The sequence below is a fragment of the Borostomias antarcticus genome (genome assembly GCF_949987555.1).
Source record: "Borostomias antarcticus genome assembly, chromosome: 15".
NCBI classification, from domain to species: domain Eukaryota; kingdom Metazoa; phylum Chordata; class Actinopteri; order Stomiiformes; family Stomiidae; genus Borostomias; species Borostomias antarcticus.
In genome coordinates this window covers 21,383,577-21,405,385 of record NC_140248.1, presented here as the reverse complement: position 1 = coordinate 21,405,385, position 21,809 = coordinate 21,383,577, and the positions used below count along the sequence as shown (strand labels likewise).

General features: G+C 43.5%; 3 protein-coding genes across 4 annotated transcripts in view; 2 read left to right on the top strand and 1 right to left on the bottom strand.

The window, feature by feature from the left end:
- coro6 (coronin 6) overlaps positions 1-2,569 on the top strand; it is a gene marked incomplete at its 3' end in the record, with an annotated part of 17,641 nt that extends 15,072 nt beyond the window's left edge. Inside the window, exons 8-11 of the mRNA XM_084450058.1 lie at positions 1,086-1,231; positions 1,359-1,416; positions 1,583-1,810; positions 2,447-2,569. Of these exons, the coding sequence (XP_084306184.1) occupies positions 1,086-1,231; positions 1,359-1,416; positions 1,583-1,810; positions 2,447-2,569 (555 nt within the window). The remainder of the gene's footprint in view (positions 1-1,085; positions 1,232-1,358; positions 1,417-1,582; positions 1,811-2,446) is intronic.
- A 4,931-nt stretch (positions 2,570-7,500) lies between these two features.
- On the bottom strand, positions 7,501-13,765 carry ncbp3 (nuclear cap binding subunit 3; the record flags this gene model as incomplete). 2 transcript variants are annotated; one of them, XM_084450559.1, is made up of 13 exons in its annotated part: positions 7,501-8,628; positions 8,748-8,930; positions 9,037-9,227; positions 9,412-9,724; positions 9,813-9,922; positions 11,061-11,160; positions 11,283-11,391; positions 11,487-11,668; positions 11,751-11,870; positions 12,259-12,384; positions 12,516-12,621; positions 12,767-12,832; positions 13,583-13,765. In XM_084450559.1, the coding sequence occupies 13 exons, from the start codon at positions 13,763-13,765 to the stop codon at positions 8,357-8,359; spliced, it is 2,061 nt and encodes a 686-aa protein (XP_084306685.1). In that variant the 3' UTR covers positions 7,501-8,356. The 2 variants fall into 2 exon arrangements, with proteins under 2 accessions (XP_084306685.1, XP_084306686.1); XM_084450560.1 differs by having other exon boundaries at positions 9,412-9,721.
- A 3,936-nt stretch (positions 13,766-17,701) lies between these two features.
- Positions 17,702-21,809, top strand: part of sms (spermine synthase) — a 38,188-nt gene continuing 34,080 nt past the window's right edge. The window contains exon 1 of the mRNA XM_084450000.1: positions 17,702-17,863. Coding sequence (XP_084306126.1) covers positions 17,818-17,863 — 46 coding nt within the window. The 5' untranslated portion in view covers positions 17,702-17,817. The remainder of the gene's footprint in view (positions 17,864-21,809) is intronic.

Sequence of the window (21,809 nt, the reverse complement as noted above, 5' to 3'; positions counted from 1 at the left end):
TGCTGTTTAAGCAAATACTATTACCTTAACTTTCTATGCATGTAAAACAAAATAATATCTAATTCTCATTCACTATTACAGAATTACATTTTCTTAGCCTGATTCCTGTAGTAAGCTATTACATATACATTGAGGTGTGACTATAACCATTTCAACTGAGTTACACCAACAAAATGCATTCATGCACAGGGGCCTGTGCTCTCTGAACACCCTTTCTATTTATTATTATTACTCCTGTAGTTTTACACCTTCAAGGCCAAACCTTAACATACTATTCTGTAGCCAGGTCCTCTGTTAGAGATAGGTGTTATGGCAGCAAGTGATAGATAGATAGATAGATAGATAGATAGATAGATAGATAGATAGATAGATAGATAGATAGATAGATAGATAGATAGATAGATAGATAGATAGATAGATAGATAGATAGATAGATAGATAGATAGATAGATAGATAGATAGATAGATAGATAGATAGATAGATAGATAGATAGATAGATAGATAGATAGACAGACAGACAGACAGACAGACAGACAGACAGACAGACAGACAGACAGACAGACAGACAGACAGACAGACAGACAGACAGACAGACAGACAGACAGACAGACAGACAGACAGACAGACAGGAAATTTTATGAAATCCCATTCTAAATTCAATTCATAGGCATTATTTTGGAGTTGGCCCCCCCTTTGATCCTTTTTGCTGAGGTTTGGAAGTCTGCAGCTATTGAGTCAGCAGAGTTTTAGTGATTTTTACGCACTATTCGCCTCAGCACTCGGCGACTGTACGTGGTCTGCCACTTCGTGTAGGTCATCTCTGGTGTACGCTAGACACATTGCTACTCCAGAATAGCAATCAAAAGGAAAAAAGAAAAACAAACTATAAAACAGAAATAAGTTAAACAGGCAGCCACACGGAGTGGCGCCGGAACACATGACCCTCCCCTCCTGTGGTGTGTGTGTGTGTGTGTGTGTGTGTGTGTGTGTGTGTGTGTGTGTGTGTGTGCGTGAGTGTGTGTGTGTGTGTGTGTGTGTGTGCGTGTGTGTGTGCATGTGTGTGTGTGTGTGTGTGTGTGTGTAGGGAGACAGTAGTATCCGGTACTTTGAGATCACAGAGGAGCCTCCGTACGTCCACTACCTAAGCACCTTCAGCAGCAAGGAGCCCCAGAGGGGCATGGGCTTCATGCCCAAGAGAGGGGTGGACGTCAGCAAGTGTGAGATCGCCAGGTGGGATATGGACACAGGCATGCCTACGCACCTACTCTAACACACACACACACACACACACACACACACACACACACACACACACTCTGTTGTCACAGTTGTCAGACTGATGGCTCTCTTCTCACAGATTATACAAGCTCCACGACAAGAAGTGTGAGCCCATCATGATGACCGTTCCCAGAAAGGTGAGCTCCTCTAGCAGTGCTTGTGTCCCCGTCCGCACAGTCACTCATCGGTACTCATCCCATTAGGCTGACATCACCTGTGTTAAGACGAGGGCAGTGCTAGATGAAGGGTCTCACCCTCTCTTCCTTTCCTCCTCCTGCCCCCCTCTGCCCCCCCCCCCCCCAGTCTGACCTGTTCCAGGATGACCTGTACCCAGACACAGCAGGGCCAGATCCGGCCATGGAGCCGGAGGAGTGGCTGGAGGGCCACGATGAGGACCCCATTCTGGTGTCCATGAGGGAGGGATACGTGCCCCCCAAGAGTCGGGAGCTCAAAGTGGCCAAAAAGAATGTTCTGGACTCACGACCTACCACCCGCCGCAGCATATCGTCCTGCGATGGCAACAGTCTGCCGGTGAGTCTGGGACCCTGGACATCTCTGTCCCACACCTGTCCCTGTCTACATCTCTACACCTCTGTCTGTCTACATCTCTACATCTCTGTCTGTCTGTATCTCTACACCTCTGTCTGTCTGTATCTCTACACCTCTGCCTGTCTGTATCTCTACAGCTCTGTCTGTCTGTATCTCTACACCTCTGTCTCTGTCTGTATCTCTACACTTCTGGCATACACCTGTCTCTATCTCTGTATTTTTTATCTGTTAGCGTTTATCTTACCCTTTATGCTTTTGTACCCTATTCTACGCAAGTACACTCTAAAAAAGAGTGCTCTATCTATAGAACCTCTAACCCAAAATGGTTCTGTCTGACCTGAAAAGCGCTGTCTGAAACCTTTTTACAGAGGGTTCTCCTACTGTTACAAATGGTTCTACTACAAATGGTTCTACTAGCACTCTTTTTTGAGTGTGAGTGTTCCTCCGTCTTTCTGATTAATTTTCCTGTAGCTGTCTATCCCTGACCTGTCTTCCCCCTCTTTTCTCCTTTTTTCCACCTTCTCCTCACCTACCTCTTTTCCACAATTTCCCTTTACTCTCCTCCACTCCCACTCCCACTCCCTCTCTCTCCCTCTGTTCTCCCCCTCTCCCCCCCAGCCTCAGTTGGTTGAGAGGTTGCTAGAGGAGGTGCAGAACCTGAAGGCCACTGTTCTGTCTCAGGAGAAGAGAATCTGTGACTTGGAGAATAAACTCTCCAAGTACACCAATGGCACTGCCTGACACATAATGACAACATTCACTCACTCACTCACTCACTCACTCACTCACACACACACACACACACACACACACACACACACACAAACACACACACACACACACACACAAGTTGCAGCCCCCACCCCAACGCACACATACACGCAAATATCATACACAAAACACTATTACTTATATGCCACGTATCAACACCGCCCAACGCACCACAGAAACTCCACTGGTCCTACATGTTCTGGAATGAGCCACCCACACACCACACTTTTACACTCAGCAGTACACTACTTCAGACCTCTGTCAGTCTGCCAGCAAACAGCTACACACCTAGAGAGAGACTGAAGGATAGAGAGCAGTGAGATGGAGGGATGAAAGAGAGGTTTGTATTCTTGAAAGCTATGTGCAAGTGTGGTAGCAGGACTGAAGTAAGTGATTATATCCATCATGGATTGTTATGTTAATAACTTGTTCATATTTTGTGTCGTGGTTTCTGTTAAAAGGTTTGCTGAAGGTCTGCAACTCTCTAGATGTCTCAAAAACACACACACACACACACACAGACACACACGCATAAGCACATCCATACCATACTATACCATACCATCACCGACCAACACCCAGAAATAACTCCATCTGGATCTCTGACTACCTTTTCAAAATGTAAATAGTGATCAATCAAAAACATGAATGTCATGAAAAACCAAATGTGAAAACAAAAACAGTAAAAGAAGAGTTTTGTGTGTTCTGTAATGGATATAAGACATATATGACAATAAAAACAATCTTTTTTATGTCTTGACTCATTTCTCTTATTGTATGAAAGCATTAGTGTAGAGCTGTAGTGTAGTCTTGTCCTTTTTTAACATTCCCTCTTTGAAGTCTCAGAATCTCAGATCTAACTCTTCTACTCAGCTTTTTTATTTTTTGTCCTATCAGATTACAGAAAACATCTCTTCTAATCAGCTGTACTAACGCCGTCCTACCAGATCAATGATTCTCCAAGGAAAGGAGGATGGAAAGTTGTATTTTTATAGAAATCAGATCCCAATGTTTGGGGTTTAATGGCACTGTACACCATATTTGCTATGAAAATGGCAACTGTCAGCAAATGGCAAATAAAACATATTTCCCATGTATGTGAGATCTTACGTGTATGTCGTGTTTTTTTCTGTATTTTTACTGATTGCCTGCCCATTTCAGTCAGATACTAATCAACTATGAATGAGTACATGTATGTTGTTGAATGAGACACAGCTTTGGTTCATGCTTTGGTTGAACGAATCCTGTCTCATTCAGCAGGGGCAAAACATGTTTACCTTTTGTCTGTTGGCCATAGACAATTCTGCAAGTAGAGGCAAAATCAGCCAAGCACATCTCCTCAAACTCTGGTGTTTCAGGTCTGTCTTTGTACAGTCCTCAGAACTGTAAGTCGTCGGGCCTGTCCAGCAGCAGCGGCGGTAAAAAAACAACACACAAAAAAACATTACAACCCGCAACTGCAACTGTTTTTTTGTTTGTTTAAAAGAGACTATGGATAACTATTAATATTTCATATGGTCATTATTGTTTTTGCTGGAGGAATCACATTTAATCAATATTTTTGAGCAGTAATGATGTGTCATTCTGGGTAACAAAATATTGTCATACAGTACAACACCAGTGTTTTATGTTAAATGCAATAATCGTGTTTTGTTGACTTGGAGAGACAAAAACAAATCTCAAAGGATGAAGTGAGAGATATTTTCCTAGATAAATGAAAACGAGGGAGCAGCGTTCAGTGGTAATAAGATCAACTCCGAAGGTGCTCTTTGAAACCAAAGGGGTAAAAACTTAGAAGCATGAAAAAAGGCAGGTCCAAGGCAGCTCTTCGATTAATTATAAAAAGCCTTTATTATAAAATGGCTAGCACCAACATGTATCGGCCAAAGGGCCTTATTCAGGGTAAAATGATAAAAACACAACAGGTGCATTTAAAAAGGCATGCTCAATCAATTAGGCTACAATCATCTCCATCTGGCACGTATCCAGGGCAACAATGGGTAGGTCATGAGTACCCCTAGGGGTCAGCATCATACATTACAAACAAGATAAACACATGATACAGAAACATTATATTTGCATTATATATATGAGAACAGAAACATTATATTCGCAGGCCTACAACAGCAGGCTAAATATCAAGAGCGAGTAACAATGACCTAGATCAGGGCCAAACAACTGAATACCAGGAGAAGCATACATAAGGCTACATTGTACTGTGCAACATCATAGCAAAAGAAGGGTGTAACAGGAGGCATAATGGGACTAGAGAAAAACAGCCATATCTAAGGAGTCATTGAAACCTGGAGGCGACGTAGCCTTCAGTTTATATATCCAGTGGCTTTCTTTTCTGTTCAGAGCAACCTGTCTATTCCCTCTTCTCGAAGTTGAAGGAACACAATCTATGCCAGCTACAGGACAGAACCTTCTACCTCCCCCTTACCTACAACCCGACACTGTCATTAACAGAAGACCTGGAAGTTATTCTTTCTGATGCTAAAAGTACATTCATATTAATCACATTAAAAATTAATTATTGGCTTTATTCTTGAATATACCTGATGTAAGTGGGTGACACTCTAATGAACACAAATCCTTTTAGGGAAGTGTAATTTTAGTTTAATTTTTTTGCGTCTTTGAAAACCTTATATGTCATTGTATATATATGGTCCATGATTAACTTACTTGGCCATATAATTTATATTCTTACAATATACACAGAGTAAACATGACTGGACTAAAAATAACTTAAGGCAAAAAGTCAAGATCAAGTATAAGAGCATCCTGGAGACTGGTAAGTGCCCTGACGGTTAACAATGCCTTCCAAAGATGCCCCCCCTTTCATGCATGGTACATTCCTCCATCACCAATACACATGGGACACAACCAACCATTCATATGAAGCCATGTGAACTGTCTGACTTTGGCTTGCCTTGCAGTGTCCCGCAACACAATCACCCTTATGGATCCAACAACACCAGCAGCAGACCCACAATCACCTGAAGAGACTGATCCGGTGAGTAATTCATCAAAAGCATAGGCCCTGGCATGTCTTGTATGGACAACCCACAATACAAATCCTATTGACTGTGGCATAGGCCTGGCATGTCATGTCGACTAGCTTCAATATGAATCCCATTGAATGTGGCAGGGTGAAGGCACCAGTACAGCAGCAGATGATGAGGAGACCTTGTTGACCTCTACCCACTGAGCAAAGACACGTCTAAAAGACGTCTTTTAGATGTCTTTTTCGGACGTCCAAAGACATCCAATTAGGAGCCAGAATTAAAGTTTTTTATAGACGTTCAGATATTTAACCTGTTCTGCATGTCCACATACGTCTTAGAGGGGTCCAAGCCAGACGTTTGAATACTGAGGGGTCCAGCATACAAATGGGGTTCTGGACCGACGGACGTTATTAAGACATGATCTGAACGTCTCCCTGACGTTGTGTGTTTGCTGGGTATTATAAGGCCTGAGGTACCATGTCAAGCTTGTGGAAGTACTCATTCAGTCCACAATAGGTGAGAGAAGTCATGATGTGGTGCCCACACAAAATATCACTTCCATTACAGGACCCAGACGCTGCACACACTGAAAGCCAGCCTGGCACCATGGTGAGTATTACTGGAAGGACATCCCCATTATGTCCAGCTGTGCTGATCGATGTGTTTCACAGAACTCGCAGACGCCAAACTGTGCTGGGAGATGTGCAGATCCAGTACCAACAGAGGAAAGGGCAGGACATCGACACGGAAATCAAAAGAGAGGCACTGAGGAAGCTGGACCTCGAAATTAAAAAAAATGGAGCGGAATTTGTTTTGCCTTCAGTGGGGAGCCCTTTAATACACACTGTAACAAAATCAATGCATCATTGTTCTCCCTTCCTCCCCCAGCTCCAAAGAGACAAGTGATTTCAATAAAAAATACATTACGTTTGACATAATTTCAGTTTTCAATTTCAGTTTACCGCTGAACGTGAATAAACTAGTGTGCGTAATACACTTTTTTCTTTTATCTGTGTGTATGTACAGGTGGGCTACTGCATGTATTCATATGCTGGTGGAGGTCTTGAAGCAGGCCGGTACATGGCATGTCTCTAGTGAGGTGTTGAGGATGTCAGTGTACACCGGGGACAGCTGATCAGCACAATACTTCAGCATTGAGGGGGTCCAGCTCAGCTGCTTTCCAGGGGTTCTGTGTCTTGAACAGGTGCTTCACATCCTTCTCTAAATGGTAAATGGACTGCACTTATATAGCGCTTTTCCACCTTAGCGGCACTCAAAGCGCTTTACAATGGCCTCTCATTCACCCATACACACACACATTCACACACCAATGGCGGTAGCTGCCATGCAAGGTGCTAGCCTGCTCATTGGGAGCAATTTGGGGTTAGGTGTCTTGCTCTAGGATGGTGAGAGGCTGTTGTAGTGGGGGTGCGGGGCAGCTGTGGAGAGGTTTGGCCTCCTGTTGAGGGGGGGGGGGGGGAGTCTGGGTTGATGGGGCTGATGAATGTGGGGGGCGAGAGGGAATAGGGGATAGTTATGTCTCTCTTAATGTTCCTAGCCAATAGATTTAAACATTTTCCAGGGGCTTACTGGATCATCTTATTGAGAGGTCAGGGAAATTATTTTTTACAGCTCACCGAATTTGGCCCCTGGGTGTAACTGTTTTTTTGCTTCCCTCTGGAAAATGTAGGGGTACGATCCATGTCCATCCCCCCTTTGCTCTCTGTAAAGCGCATTGTGTTGTCCGTCTATGAAATGTGCTATACAAATAAAGTTTGATTTGATTTAATTTTGGAGACGTATGCCACAGCGAATGAGAAACTAGACCTCTGCTCCCAATCACATCATTTTGTGCAGCGAGACAAAGTTTAATCAATCCATGACAACAATACAAGCAATTAACAAAAACATTTTTATTTCTGGTGATGCTACAATGAAATCAATTAGTTCCTGTCTGGGAATGTAGGCTATTCCATGATTCTGGAATAATACATCAGTCTGGCCATTCACACAGAATACCAAGTCAGATTAGACAAAACCTTTCAGTAGAGAATCATTTCATTGAGTACAGGTTTCTCTATGGCCCCAGCTTTGAGGAGGAAAACAAATGCCACAAACCAAATAGTTGTTCATTTTCACTCACACACAGTATACAATACAGTGTACAATACAGTCTGGCTCCACACAGAAAGAAAGCTTTGCATCGACCGCTGTCTGGTATCAGCACTGTCTGTCTTCTCAGGGGGAACAGACATGGATATATTGATCCTTAACAACTGAACAGCGCTCGGCGTATATCCAGAGGTGAAATGTCACATGATTAGATTTACCCTTGTGTGGATCCAAAAGATGGGATTTAACATGAGTGTCCTGATAGCTCTCTATCGCCATTTTCAATTATTCTGGCCAGTTATCTTTTGTGTCCTATTCAAGAGTCTGTACCTTGTTTCTTTCCTAAATGTCCAAATGAAAGACCAGGTCACAGCCATACAGGACCAGCCAGAAGGAGCAGAATAGAGAGAGCGGTAGGGTGGAGACAGTCACCTTCACTGTTCTACAGTAGGTGAACGCATGCCATAGAGTACACGCATAAAGCACATCCCTCCCTCACGATTCACGTTTTCCTTTCATCCTCTTCCCCCCGTTTAATCTCTGGCTGTATCTTCTCGCTCTCTCAGCACACTCCCCCCTGCTGTCTTCTACCCTGGGCCCCTCCCCCCTGCTCTGTCTTCTACCCTGGGCCCCTTTCTCAGGAGTCGGAGTCAGAGCCGTTGCTGCTGTCACGGTTGATCTCGATCTGTAGCGAGGGAAGGTTGTCCAGGCGACTCTTCTTCATCTTGTGGGACTGCTGCTCTTTCTGTTTGATCATGGCCCCCCACACCTTTTGGAGTGCGGAGTCGTCCTCCTCCTCCGTCTTGGGTTCACCCACCCTGGGACTGGTCACTCCTGTTCGTTGAGTAGATTGCTTCTCATCATTGGGTCCATTCTTATGGGAGGGGCCAAGTCTGCTCCACAGCCGATCTACAAGGGGAAAGGAGTTATAAGTTATTCGATAAATGAATTATTACAAATGTGAGACAGTAGGAGATGGAAGAGACTTGACTGATAAATCCACACTTGCTCATGTTCCATTGTCTTACTTGTTTTTCTGTCTTTGGACGTGTCAGAGTAGAGGCCACGGGCATCTTGTTTGGCCGTGCCCAGTCGACTGTGCACATCTGTAACAGGTTCCCGTGTCGGGGGAGTGTCTCTCACGGCGACAGGAGAGGTGGAACGTCGTCTCTCTGGGGAACAAGGCCTCTTTCCTAACCGCTGTCTCACATCTAAATAAATATAAACAAAAACACATCAAAGTACCTTAGTATTGTAGCTCTGTATTCCCATTTTTTGCATTGTGCCATTACTTTGTCCGTCTCAAATGTGACTGACCTGTCTTTCCAGACGTGGCCACTGGGGGGCGGGGTCTGTGCTGAGTAAGACCCTGTCTCTTCTCCTCCAACAGCTGTCTTACATCTGTCATTTTCTCTGCCATGCTTTTCGTCCCGCCCCCCGATCCTACGCTGCCAATCCTGTTCCGGACACCACTGCTTGAACCGCTGTCACTCCAAACTCCAGAGTTTCTGAACATCAATAGATAAAATAGGTCAGGTTGTTAAGCAAAAGCAAAAGCAGGAGCTGCACAATTTATACAGTAGGTCACCACAGCGAAGACTACATTTATAGAATGCAAAACTCCTCAACAATCAACGTACACACACACACACACACCCCCACACACACACACACACCCACACCTACACCCACCGTATGCTCTTCAGGTTGGTCTCCACCTCGTCAGCGTACATGGTCATCTTCATGCTCTTCTTGGGGGAGGGGGTTGAGATCATCTTCAATTCCAGGTCATAGTCCATCTCATCTGAGTCAGAGGATGGGGACGGGGACCTGCCCCCTCGACTACGCAGCGCAACTGGTGCTCCAGCACGCACCCCCCCGGCCTTTTCCCCCTTCTCCCGGTACTCCACTACCCTGTCGTCAGAATCCATGTCCTCCTCGCCCTTCTCCTCTTCCTCCTCCTCCTCTTCCTCAATGGGCTCCTCTGGCAGGTTCACCAGGTCTGCTGGAGAGAAGGGACAGGCAGAGTATGAGACATTGTACATCAGGTGCATTCAAACACTATCTGTGCGTGTGTGTGTTTGTGTTTTTACCAGAATGTCTGTGTGTGTAGGGTGGTGTGTGTCCCATGCTGTCTCCAATAAGGGGTTTTTTGCTCTTGATGACATCTCTGTGGATTCTTTTTGTGTGGAACCGCCTCTTCCTGTGTGAGTGGGATGAATACAGAATAGTGTGAATAGCATGACTGGGATATCTATACGCCTTTTCAGACCTGCAAACTCCAGAGCAGTGAAAAAGGTGAGAAAATCCGACACCAAGTACAAGAAAATTGTAGTGATTTTAATACGCAAATGAAGCTTTTTGGAGCGTTTTGAAACTATAATTTCAGTGTGTGTGTAGATACACGGCTCATGCTAGGCACACAGTACTTCCATCCCATATTATACAATTAGATATATCCCAGTTGAAGCATTTTGATTTTGCTTAAGAAATCCTAATGCTGTGTTCACATCGGGTGCAAATTTTTCCGGCCGCGCGGCGAGTTTACATAGAAAGTCGATACAATTCGTGCGAAGTAGGCGACGTGGCAGCCAGGATTCGCAAAAGTTCAATTTTTTTTACTTTCTGCGGCGGATTCGCGCAGCAAATCATTGGATCCCGCGGCGAGATTGGGGCGAACTTGGCGGCGCAAATTTTCTCACCGCGCCCGGTGTGAACACAGCATAAGCATTCAATTCTCTCTCAAACAGTCAGTCTACATTTGAACTGAGTTTCTCTATCTAACTGGGCTGCAATATTTGGGGCAGATTGCCAGGCCAACACTTAAAATCGGTCTGGTGGTACTGTAGGTTTAATGAATTTTTGAAGCAAGTAGCCTAGTAGAATGAGCGAAACAGCAGTAGCCTAGTTAGTTTGCGCCAGATGCAGTGGACAGAGGGAGGTTGAGTGGAAAAATAACTGGCCAGCATAATTAGTTTGTTGGCAATTCGTTTTCACAACTGGACAGTTGATGTTGCACAGCAAATGCAGGACATTTCGTTCATGGCTAGTTGCTATTGAAATCAGGACTGGCATCTATCAATCAAACTATCAAATTCAGCCCAACACCTGCAGCAGAACGGCCTCTCTTGAAATAAAGTGGAGCGGTCACCGACGGCACAATAGAAGCGCAAATGTTAGTACTTCTGCCCCAGAGTGTCAGAGCACCACTATAAAACTGTTTGAGAAGAATCCTGGATGACCCAACAGTCGCTATACAAATAAAGTTTGATTTGAACAGTCATTTCACCACCTTGAGCACAGACTCAGAAATGCAGTATGTTATGTGTTTAAGTTCTTACCAGGAGTTGCTGAGAATGCCCTTCATACCTCCATAGTTCGGGTTGCCATACTTCATGTAATATCGGCTTCGTCTAGCAGCCCCGAGCTCTTTCTTGTCATCTGAATAGGAAAGGAAGAACGGGTGACTGTGAAACCCTTGCATTCCACAGAATTGACCTTGGGATATGTGCAGCTAAGTAAACAATGTGCAGAGTGAGTGTTGGTGTGTGTATCCTCCTCACCCAGAGTGGCGAACCTCAGGAAGAGTTTGTTGCCTTTGAAGATTTTGGTCGCTGGTCGAAGGTCGTTCCGCAGCAAAGACTCTCTCTCTGCCTGAGATAACAGGTCCACCTGCAAAACACGAACACTCCCGTTCAGATGACACATACACATGCAAACTTTTTTTACTCAGAAATACTAAACTTTTAGTTGTTCATCCTACATACCTGGGTATTCTTAGGTTCTGTTTCTTTCTCCGTCTCCCCCTCGCTTTCGCTAGCCTTCCCCTCACTCTTCTCACTGTTCTTCTCTTTTGAAACCTCCTCCTCTTCCTCATCTACCTCTCCCTCTTCTTCATCCTCATCGTCGTCGTCGTCATCATCATCATTAGAGCCCCGAGTTCGTCGAGCTAAAACAGAACAGCATACAGCAAAGAGATCAGGTACATGCCGATCTCATACTTCCCCCATCCCCATACACACTCAACTCACCCTGGTTCTCCTCAGCTGGTGGCTGTTGTGTCTCCGTGGTGATTGGCTCTGTATCTGGCATGCGGCTGGTGTTGATGAGCGCGCGGGTAGAAGTGACATCATCAAGCCACACCACATTACCTGGGAAGCAAAGTTATCAACAACACACTACTGTAGTATTGTAGAAAACAATGAATTGCGGTGATTTCCTGTTAGACTTAGATCAAGTTCAAGGCATCTCAAAATGATTGGATGAATTTATTACAGTCCTACTACTTCCACAGATTATGGATTTATTTCATTTTAGTGTCAAAGCACTTTATTTATTGATTGCTATGATTCGGGATGTAATGAGAATTGCAAAAAGAATATAACAGAAAGTGCTTCTGAGCCAAACCGCATACTGCACCTTTAAGTTTATTTAAACCACTCTCCATGTCAATGTCAGGGACATTGTGCATGGTGCTTGCGTAGAGCATTGAGTCTGTGCACTTGTGTGTGTGTGTGTGCATGCATGCACTGTACTCACAGGAGGCGTCATCAATCCACTCGATGTGTGCTGGGGGGTACTCCTTGAAATATCCAAACACATCCTGGGTGCTCATATCATCAACACCTGCCACATACAACGCCTCCAGACGCAAGTTAGGGATGGCTGTGAGAGAGATAAGAGTGTGCAAGAGACAGTGTAGAAAAGACAGGGAGAGAGGAGGACAAGAAAATCAGTTGTCAATCATAGTGAATTTCCCTGAAGGTAAAAAGCCTATGATGAGTAGTGCAGTAAACCTTTCTTTATTATCTCTCTGTCCAGTCCTACATTCCTCTGAGCAAGGTTGACTTCTGCACGGAAATGGAACCGCCTTGCTCTCTTCTCCTTCTTCTCAATCGCCTCCTGTTAAACACAGTTACAGTATGTCTGTTAACAAACCACACACACACAGTTACAGTAAGGGAATTACCAATTTTTATGAATGACCCTCAGATTAAATTATAGTAAAGCTGTTTGACCTGCTACTATTGTAAATGGGCTTGCATACCTTTGAGGTAACGTCGATTCCAGTGATGAATGTGCCGGCTTTGTTCTCATACCGCCGGCTTGTGTCCTGGAAACAAATATGCAGTTAGTTAGTTTACAGCACAGTTAGTGTAGTTATGTAGTTAGCTAATGACCGCTGAGCTGTAACCAAAACTGAACTTACTGTTGTTCGAGAAGCTATGAGTGAGTGAGTGGGTGGGCGGATGGGTGAGTGAGTGAGTGAGTGAGTGAGTGAGTGAGTGAGTGAGTGAGTGAGTGAGTGAGTGAATAACCTAGCTAACGTTATCTAGTCATCTGTCAAGTGTCTGATATTCTAACAACATTGTATGGCTGACCAGCTTTGCTAGACCTGTAGCTTCTTGATGGTTAGCTGGTACTGTACATCTGATTCAGCGGGTGAACCAAGAACATCACTGAGCCCTGAACCCAAATACTAAGTTAGCTAGCAGCTTGATAACCAATTTAGCTACAATTATCTAGGATAACTTGCTCACGATAACTAGCTAGGTCATTCAACTGGTATCTATGTTAAATGGTAGATAGTCTATCTAAGCTAAGCATAGACACATTAGTGCTAGCTAAATAATTAGCTGGCTAGCTACGACAACAAAATGACCTCGCGGTAACGTTAAGACAAACAACAATAGCCACTGAAGTCAACGATTTAGTTTGAAATGGCTAGCTATGTTTAGTTAACAAGCAACCTGGCACAGCACGCTGGTGATCGCCAGTCATCTGTGCTTTTCTAGCCAGGCATGTTCACGCGAGTCCGCGGTCTGGTTTCTGCTAGTCAGGCCTGCTAAACTACCGCTCTCACCGGCAACAGTTCCTTCAAGGACCGATTAACGGGGATATCTTCCACCGCCAGCTCGCCTTCCTCAACCTCCATCGGTTCTGATTCCCGAGCATCTCGGTCCGAATCTGATTCCGAGTCCGATTCTGAGCGGTCTGAACCACTGTCTGACTTCACAGACACCCGCAGGGTGTGCACTGCCGCCATGGTGCTTCCACTTCTTCCTCTTCTGCCTCTTCCTTCTCTGGGTTTACTGGCGGATCGCAAACAACTTTAAGGTGCATACCGCCACCTACTGTACAAGAGCGGGTAACACTACGTCATTCGTTTAGTTCCAACATTGGGTCAATGTTGATTGCCCCTTAGGTATTTGAAATGTACGTTGACCCCCTATTAGAAATCCCACACTGACCCCATCTATATTTCAGATGCATTTAAGAACATATTTTTCATAGAAAGCATCATAGGCTATCAGAATAATTTATGGAAACCTTTTAGATCCTTGGTAGAAAGATAATTCAGCATGAATCACAACAGTGCTCTTGAAAGATCTTGTTCATATAGCTCTCTTGCTCAATGTGTCACAGCTGATTACTAGAATGTTACATGAACAATGTTAGATTTTATTTTAAATTGTTGTGTTGCTATGCTTTGTTCCTCTTCCCTTACCGAAATTCACCAGGGTTTATTTTACTATATATATTTTTTATTGTGCTATATTTTTTTAAATTCTGATATAGCCTATATATTTATATATAGTATCGTGTTATATTTTGTTAGGCTAATATTTTCCTTAGCTATATTTTCTTTTAAAAATTTTCATTTCCTATGAACCAACTACACCAAGTCACTAGTATGCTATGTGCAAATATACTTTGCAAAATAAAATAATTCTGAATTTCAGAGGGGAGGGCAGTGGCTGGGATGTGTATTGTGGAGCTGTCTGAGCCAGTAGGGGGTGGAGACTGTCCTGAGACACAGACTGGCTTTCCTCCCCCACTGGAGTGGGCCTCTGTTCAGTAGGCTATGCTCTTTGTTCAAATCCTTAACAAATTACATGGATGGGTTATTTTTACTTTTAAAAGATATTTTATGGATTCTGCAGGTCACATTTTACACTGCTTACCTGAGATGGTCAAACAAAACAGAAAAAAGACTACGGTGGTAACGGCCTCCCAAATGTCCAAAACACCTACAAGTGGCCACTTTAAACATCTTACATCCACCCCCTCTTTATTTGGTGGCATCCGAGCCAACAGATTAAAAAAAAAAAAAAAAAAAAACCTTAAACCTATCCATTGAACATGACTAAAACATCAAAAAACTAAGAAAAACTTGTAGTGCAAGTCTGATGTGTGTGTGCAAATCTGCATTGTTTTCCACAGCTACCAGTACGATGCTACCTAGCTGCCGCATTCTACCATGGATGTATTAATAGAACTGGATAGGGTCACTCCATTCACTGACTGCTCCAAAGAGTGAAGCCCTATTGAACCGTGCCATCTTTGAAAACCAGGCCAGGTCAAGCCTGGCTTATGTGTGTTGGCTGGCTTGTTTCTGTGCGGGACTGTAGGACGGTAATGTCTGATAAATAAAGATGGGTCTTGTCACCTGGACACATCAGTTCCAATGCTAATCCAGCACAATGAGAGCAGGATAGCCAGTAAGCTCATGGGCTCACAACAACTAGCAGCAGCTTCCCAGTCAGCTGACGTTGCTTGCTTGCGTGTTAGCTAGCACTAGCTAACGTTAGCTAGCTATCACTGGGCTTCATTTCCTGAACTTAGCTTTAGCTTAGCATGCAGTCAGGTTATGGGTTACTGTTTACTTCAGATATTACTCTACATTTCAACTAGCCCTTCTCAGTCCCGTTGTCGCATTCCGCTCGCTCATGCCAGACAACAGTCCTTTGCTGGTCCATTCACTTTGCCGTCAAAATAAATTGGTGTCGGCCTAGTTAGGAGAGGCGCTCATATTTACAAGTGTCAGATAAACATTATCTTAAATCATAAATATGAGCGCCTCTCCTAACTAGGCCGACACCGATTTATTTTGACGGCAAATGAATTGACCAGCAAAGGACTGTTGTCTGGCATGAGTGAGCGGAATGCGACAACGGGACTGAGAAGGGCTACATTTCAACCAGACATTCAAGTGAAACCAGGTAGTCAAAATAACTTACCTGATATAAAATGTGTACTGCAAACGCGGGCATTTCTGATGATGTCCTAAGTCCAGTCGCTTAATAATGGCGATTTCGTCTGTCTTCCTCTGCTACTGTTTCAAGAATGCGCACGCATACTAACAGATAGTAGATGTATAGAGTGCTTACATCTATTAATACATCCATAGCCAGACCTAACGTTATCTCCACACTACAGCATCTAACGTAACTTATTACATGGCACTCTGAAATACTTGATTGTGATTACTGATTAGTGTAACGTTATGTTCCTCTCGGAGTGATCTTATGACTGAAACAGAGCATTCTCTAGCATTTTGGCAACCAATACGTTGTGTTGTTGCAGTTCTTATCTTTAGACAGTAGATGGGGGAAATAATCCACATATTACATATTATACCTTTAAGATCTATAAGTAAATATTATATACACACACACACATATATATATTCTTCAATATATGAAAAGCGGCAATTCCTTATATATTATTCAATATATTGTAATATATTGATTATCATATTCGCCAATATCATATCGTATATTTCCTCCATATATTTTACATACTATAATATATTGATAGATAATATACAGTAGGACCCCACTCATCCGAACTTCAGAGATCCGAACCTCCCGGTCTACCGGACAGGCTTAAAAAACGTTTTTTTTTTTTTTAGCCTGCTATCTGGTTACTGGTGGGATTTTCATTACAGTACTGTACCCTACTGTAAATAAAAACAGAACTGTATGTAGACCTACATGTTGCCTGTAGGCTGTAGCCTACTGTCACGTTTCATTTCTTTGTTACTTTAATGTCGAGCGCAAAACGCAAACGAGTCTGCTGCGCGAGAGCTGCATTCCTTGGTAGCCAGAAAGCGCGTCAGCAACCTGAAGCAGAGGAGCATCGAGTCATTTTTCGTTCCCAGTTAATGGAATTCAGGAACACAGACGTGTTGTGAGCATTAGCCTACTAGACCGACTGTATTTGTTAAATAATAGCCTACAGCCTAGGCCACGTTAGCCTACATCGGTTGTTTTAGAGACTTTCTTTTAGGCTACAATAGCCTAAGACACGACAACTTGTCTGTCATTTCATTTATTTATTTATTGATTATCATTTGCTCTAATTGTTCTAATGTTGGGTTGTTTTTAGGCTATACCATGTTGTTCTGCGAATACATTAGCCTATCGATGCAGCGTACGCCTCATTTGAGAATAAAGTAGGCTACTGTATTTGATCAAAGCATGCACTCAAGTGGAAATTCGGTTATTTTATTATAGGCTACTTTAGGTCTATTATAGGCTAGGCTGTATGAGTTTAGTTGGCTATTTGATTGCAATTTTGATGCATTTTCACAAGTAATTAAGGGTATTTATTGGTCTATTATGAGTCTATATGAAACAACTACCACTTATTGAATTGATGCATTTTAACAGAAGTTTCAGTCATCCGGACATTTCAGAGATACGAACGACCTTCGGTCCCGTTGGGTTCGGATAAGTGGAGTCCTACTGTATAGGGGAATATGTTTTATTTCCATAAGGGGTCCTCCACTTGTACCCCACTTCCGGGTGGTCATTGAACTATGAATGGGGCTCATTCACCTGTTGGTAATGTTGAAAATGCACCAATCTATTCCCGATTTGCTAAATTGATTTTAAGTACTAGAGTAGGTTTGACCTCCAGTTAACCCTGCGTCGCAGTTATGGTCACGTGACACTGGCAGATACATAAGCGAGTCTCTTAATGTGCCTGATCTCACGTCTTTGCGACAGCAACACTCCGACGAGAAGAAACTACGGCCATTGGAAAAATAATCTTTAAATGTGTGAGAAATTATTTTTATTTTAAATGTGTGACCAAACAGTTTGAACATCGTGTAGTGTGTGGGGGCTATAAGTGAGAGAGCACGAGTGTAGTAGCCTACGTCAATCATAGTCGGACCCTCCCCTACATGGTAAGAGTTGACCCTCCCACTCAAGCTGCATTGAAAACCCGAGACGTTTTCTGTCTTCCAAGACAACCTCAGTTTTCACACCGGCTGCCTACACCAGGCATGGCTGACGGCTGTACCCAGTCATGGCATTGCGACATTATACCCTCGACTTCACCCTCTCCGTGCCAGGTAAACGACAGAAATGGGAGCTAGCTAGTGCTAGCATAATTGATTCTCGTGCCCTGCGGCCACTGCTACTGAATTACCAGTTTTCGCCGCAGACAATGTCTAACGTTACCTGTATATCTATATACCTGTATACATCTTTGATCACTATTTCTAGTGCATTGTTTCCGTTGGATGCACATCTCATGAAATGTCTTGCCAAATGGATTGCTTGCTTATCTTGGTAACCAAGTCATTGGTGTAACGTTAGTCAACCATAGCTAAGTTTGTTAGCTATAATGTTACAGCCATGACAGGCGGTGTGTGACCTTCCGTGTCGTCGCTAAAAAGGATATGTTAGTGGTTCCTGCTTTCTTTTGCGCCTGTGTGGCTAAGCTAGAGCATGGTCGGCATGGTGGTTGTAATTGTAGCTTGTGCAACCCGAATTTGCCAGTTAAGCAACGTGGGTAGTTATGCTAACTTGGGGGTGTTTGAAACGCTTCATCTGATGAGCCTGACGTCATTATGCTACCAACGCAAACTAACTATGGTTGTCTTCAAAATAGTGCAACCTAGTTAGCTAGACTAGCCCAGTTAGCCTTCAGACGGGTTGCTAAGTTAGCCAGGGAAGCCTTAGAATAGGCAAGCTAACGTTAGCTAGCTAGCAGTGGCTAGCTTCTGACATGCATTTTTATAACTAGCTAGTCAGGTAGCTAGCTGGCTATCTACAACTGCATTGCGCTTCTGTGTGATCGCTGTGTTGATGGTTCACTATGCTCACCCGGGTTGCCAAGTTAACAGTCATTCTATGAAACAGGTGCCATTTGCACGTTGCAATTTTCAAAAATGTAATAAAGAGCAAACTTCAAGATAAAATAAAAAATCCACAACACCAAATGCATGTTAATCATCCCCCAAAACATATTTTCCCACCTCTGGCATAAAATTCTTAAGATCCTTTTATTCAGTTTTGTTCTTGCTAACTCTCTCTAGAGTGCGTACTGATCTAGGAAAAAGTGCTTTCAGATATGCAGCCCCTTCCACCTGGAATGATCTACAAGGCAATTTCATTGGATGCTTTCAAATCGCTTTTAAATGACTTTGACTCAACCACATCTGGCTGCAGATGTTTCGAGTGATGATGAATGTTGTAAACTGCCTTTCCTTGTTCATTTTGTAATGTTTTGTTTTGAAACCGTGTCTGTGCTGCTGCCTGTCTTGGCCAGGACCCTCTTGTAAAATAGATTTTTTTTAAATCTCAATGAGAACCCCCTTTTCCTGGTTATCCTAAATAAAGGTCAAATAAAAGGCATGGGAGCAGGGCTGGGTATCGATTCGAATTTCAAGAATCGATTCGATTCCGATTCACAAGGTTCAGCATCGATTATCACAATTCAATTTGATTCGATTCGATTCAATATCGATTCGGTTAGTGTTACTAAAACCTGTTTTTTTTTTTTTAGCTGTAACCTTCATTTAATTACATGACTGCCAAGTTATGCAACACATCAATACTACTGCTGGGTATTGATACTGATTTCCAAAAATGAATGAATGAATCATTGGATGAATTAATGAACTATTCATTCCTTAATTTTTTCATTAATTCATTAAATAAAAGATTGATTTTGGAATTCATGAATCGATTCTGAATCATTTGATTCAGAATCGATTAATCGTTTTTTTTAACCCAGTCCTACATGGGAGCCATTCTTCGACCAAAATGTATTTTTTCACTGATTCGGCCAAAGAACCGAAAATGCACCTTTTGCTATTTTCGGCACAATAATTTTGGCTACCAAAATTTTTGGTGCATCCCTGATTAATATGGAGTTGGTCCCCACTTTGCAGCTTTAACAGCTTCCACTCATCTGGGAAGGCTTTCTACAAGATTTGAGTGTCTTTGGGAATTTTTGTCCATTCATCCAGAAGAGCATTTGTGAGGGCAGACACTGATTTTAGACGAGAGGGCCTAGCTTGCAATCTCCGTTCTTGTTCATCCCAAAGGTGTTCGATGGGGTTGAGGTCAGGGCTCTGTGCGGGCCAGTCAAGTTCTTCCACACCAACCTCACCCAACCATGCCTTTATGGTCCTGTGCACTGGGGCACAGTCATGCTGGAACAGAAAAGGAACAGAAAAGGGCCTTCCCCAAACTGTTCCCACAAAGTTGGAAGCATAGAATTGTCCAAAATGCCTTGGTAAGCTGAAGCATTAACATTTCCCTTCACTGGAACTAAGGGGCCTACACCAACCCCAGAAAAACAACCCCAGACCATTATCTCTCCCCTGTCTGATGTGGCCTCTTAACAGTCTACGACATCCCCATCTACAAAGCTGAGAAGTTGGAGAGGACAGTTGGTTCATACATCAAGAAGTGGCTTGGACTCCCGAGTTGCCTCAGCAATATTGGCTTGTATGGACACGGGTGCTCTGCAACTGCCTGTTTCTAGCCTCACATTTTGCACAAGTGTGGCAAAATGAGGCGGAACATGACCCTGACTGAGTCTAAAGATGCGGTCATACCAGCAGCTACTCCCAGACTGGCAACTGGGAGGAAGTGAACTCCGTCTGAGGCCGTAGAGCAAGCAAAATCTGCTCAGGCATGGAGATGTAGTAGGACAGGATAGGGCAACGTCCAGTGAAATCAGCTGCAAGAGTGGAATGGACCCTCTTGGCTGCTGCACGGGACTGGAATATGCAAGTGGATTTAGACCAGCAACTTAAGTTTCTACCCGAGATCTGATTCTGTGGTCAACTAAGCAGAAGTCTCTGTTCATTGTGGAACTAATAGTACCATGGTAGGCTTCAGTTAGTGAAGCGTATGAACGAAAAAACCTGAAGTACGCTGACATAACAGCTGAAGCACAATGTGAATGGCGTACCCAGGTGCAATGGGACTGAGACACCTGAATTCAATGATTGAGAGGTGTGTCCCAATACTTTAGTCAAATCAAATCAAACTTTATTTTTATAGCACATTTCATACACAGAGGCAACACAATGCCCTTTCAGAGAAAAATCGCTTTTTACGATGTCAACGGCATTTCATTGCGTTTTGATGTGGATCCAAGTTACTGGTAGGCTACGGTGCAATGTTGAATCTAATCGAATCAATAGAACTTTGTGTAAACGACGGTTTTTGAGTGACAGTTCATTTGACTCCCCCCGGTCCTCACCGAATTCCTCTCTCTCCTTGGTTCCCACTTTGCCGGGCAAAATATGATTGAATGGGCTTAATTTTCTTCATTTTGTTAACGTTAGTGGCAGGGGCATTCGGTGTCTGCAGTCGTTTTTGAGTGAGGGCAGCTGAGCTGTCATTGCGCGTCATCACGAGTTCTGCGTGTTGCAGGTTGCTGTCAGGACTTGTAATAAAATAAAAATGTTGTGGCACTTCTAGTTTTGTATACGGGTGCGCTAAACTTTGACTAGTTTGATTCAATTTGCATGGATTTATTTTAGGTGCAAAATGCAAGTTAAATAGTTAAACTACTTGTACAGTGTGCTTCGAGCGGATCGAGGAGAAGTGTGACGTGAGTGAATTGAATTGAGAGAGAGAGGAGAGGATGATCTATGTGGGCACTGCAGTGCACGTGTGTGTTTCAACTGGCTGGCGGAGAGTTGGAGCGAGAAAGCGCAGCATCGAAACCATTTCAAATACACAGTTCAACATAGACCCAACGAATTGATGATGAAATGTGTTGCCAACTATTCTTAACCGACATGCGCAACATGCTCAAAATATTCTCGTCTGTTCACCGATGACATCCCTAATGCTATTTTTTTTTCCCCAACTCATCCTAAATTCGGCCCCAAATTATTTTATATCCTCCCCGATCCTATTTTCATTGGCCCCAGGACGACTGGACGTCCTTAAGCTCGAGCCCTGCTCAGGGTACCTATAGGACCAAAGCTTTTTTTGGCCACTTCTCAACTCAGCAGGCACATGTCAAGAAATGTGCTTCATAATTCA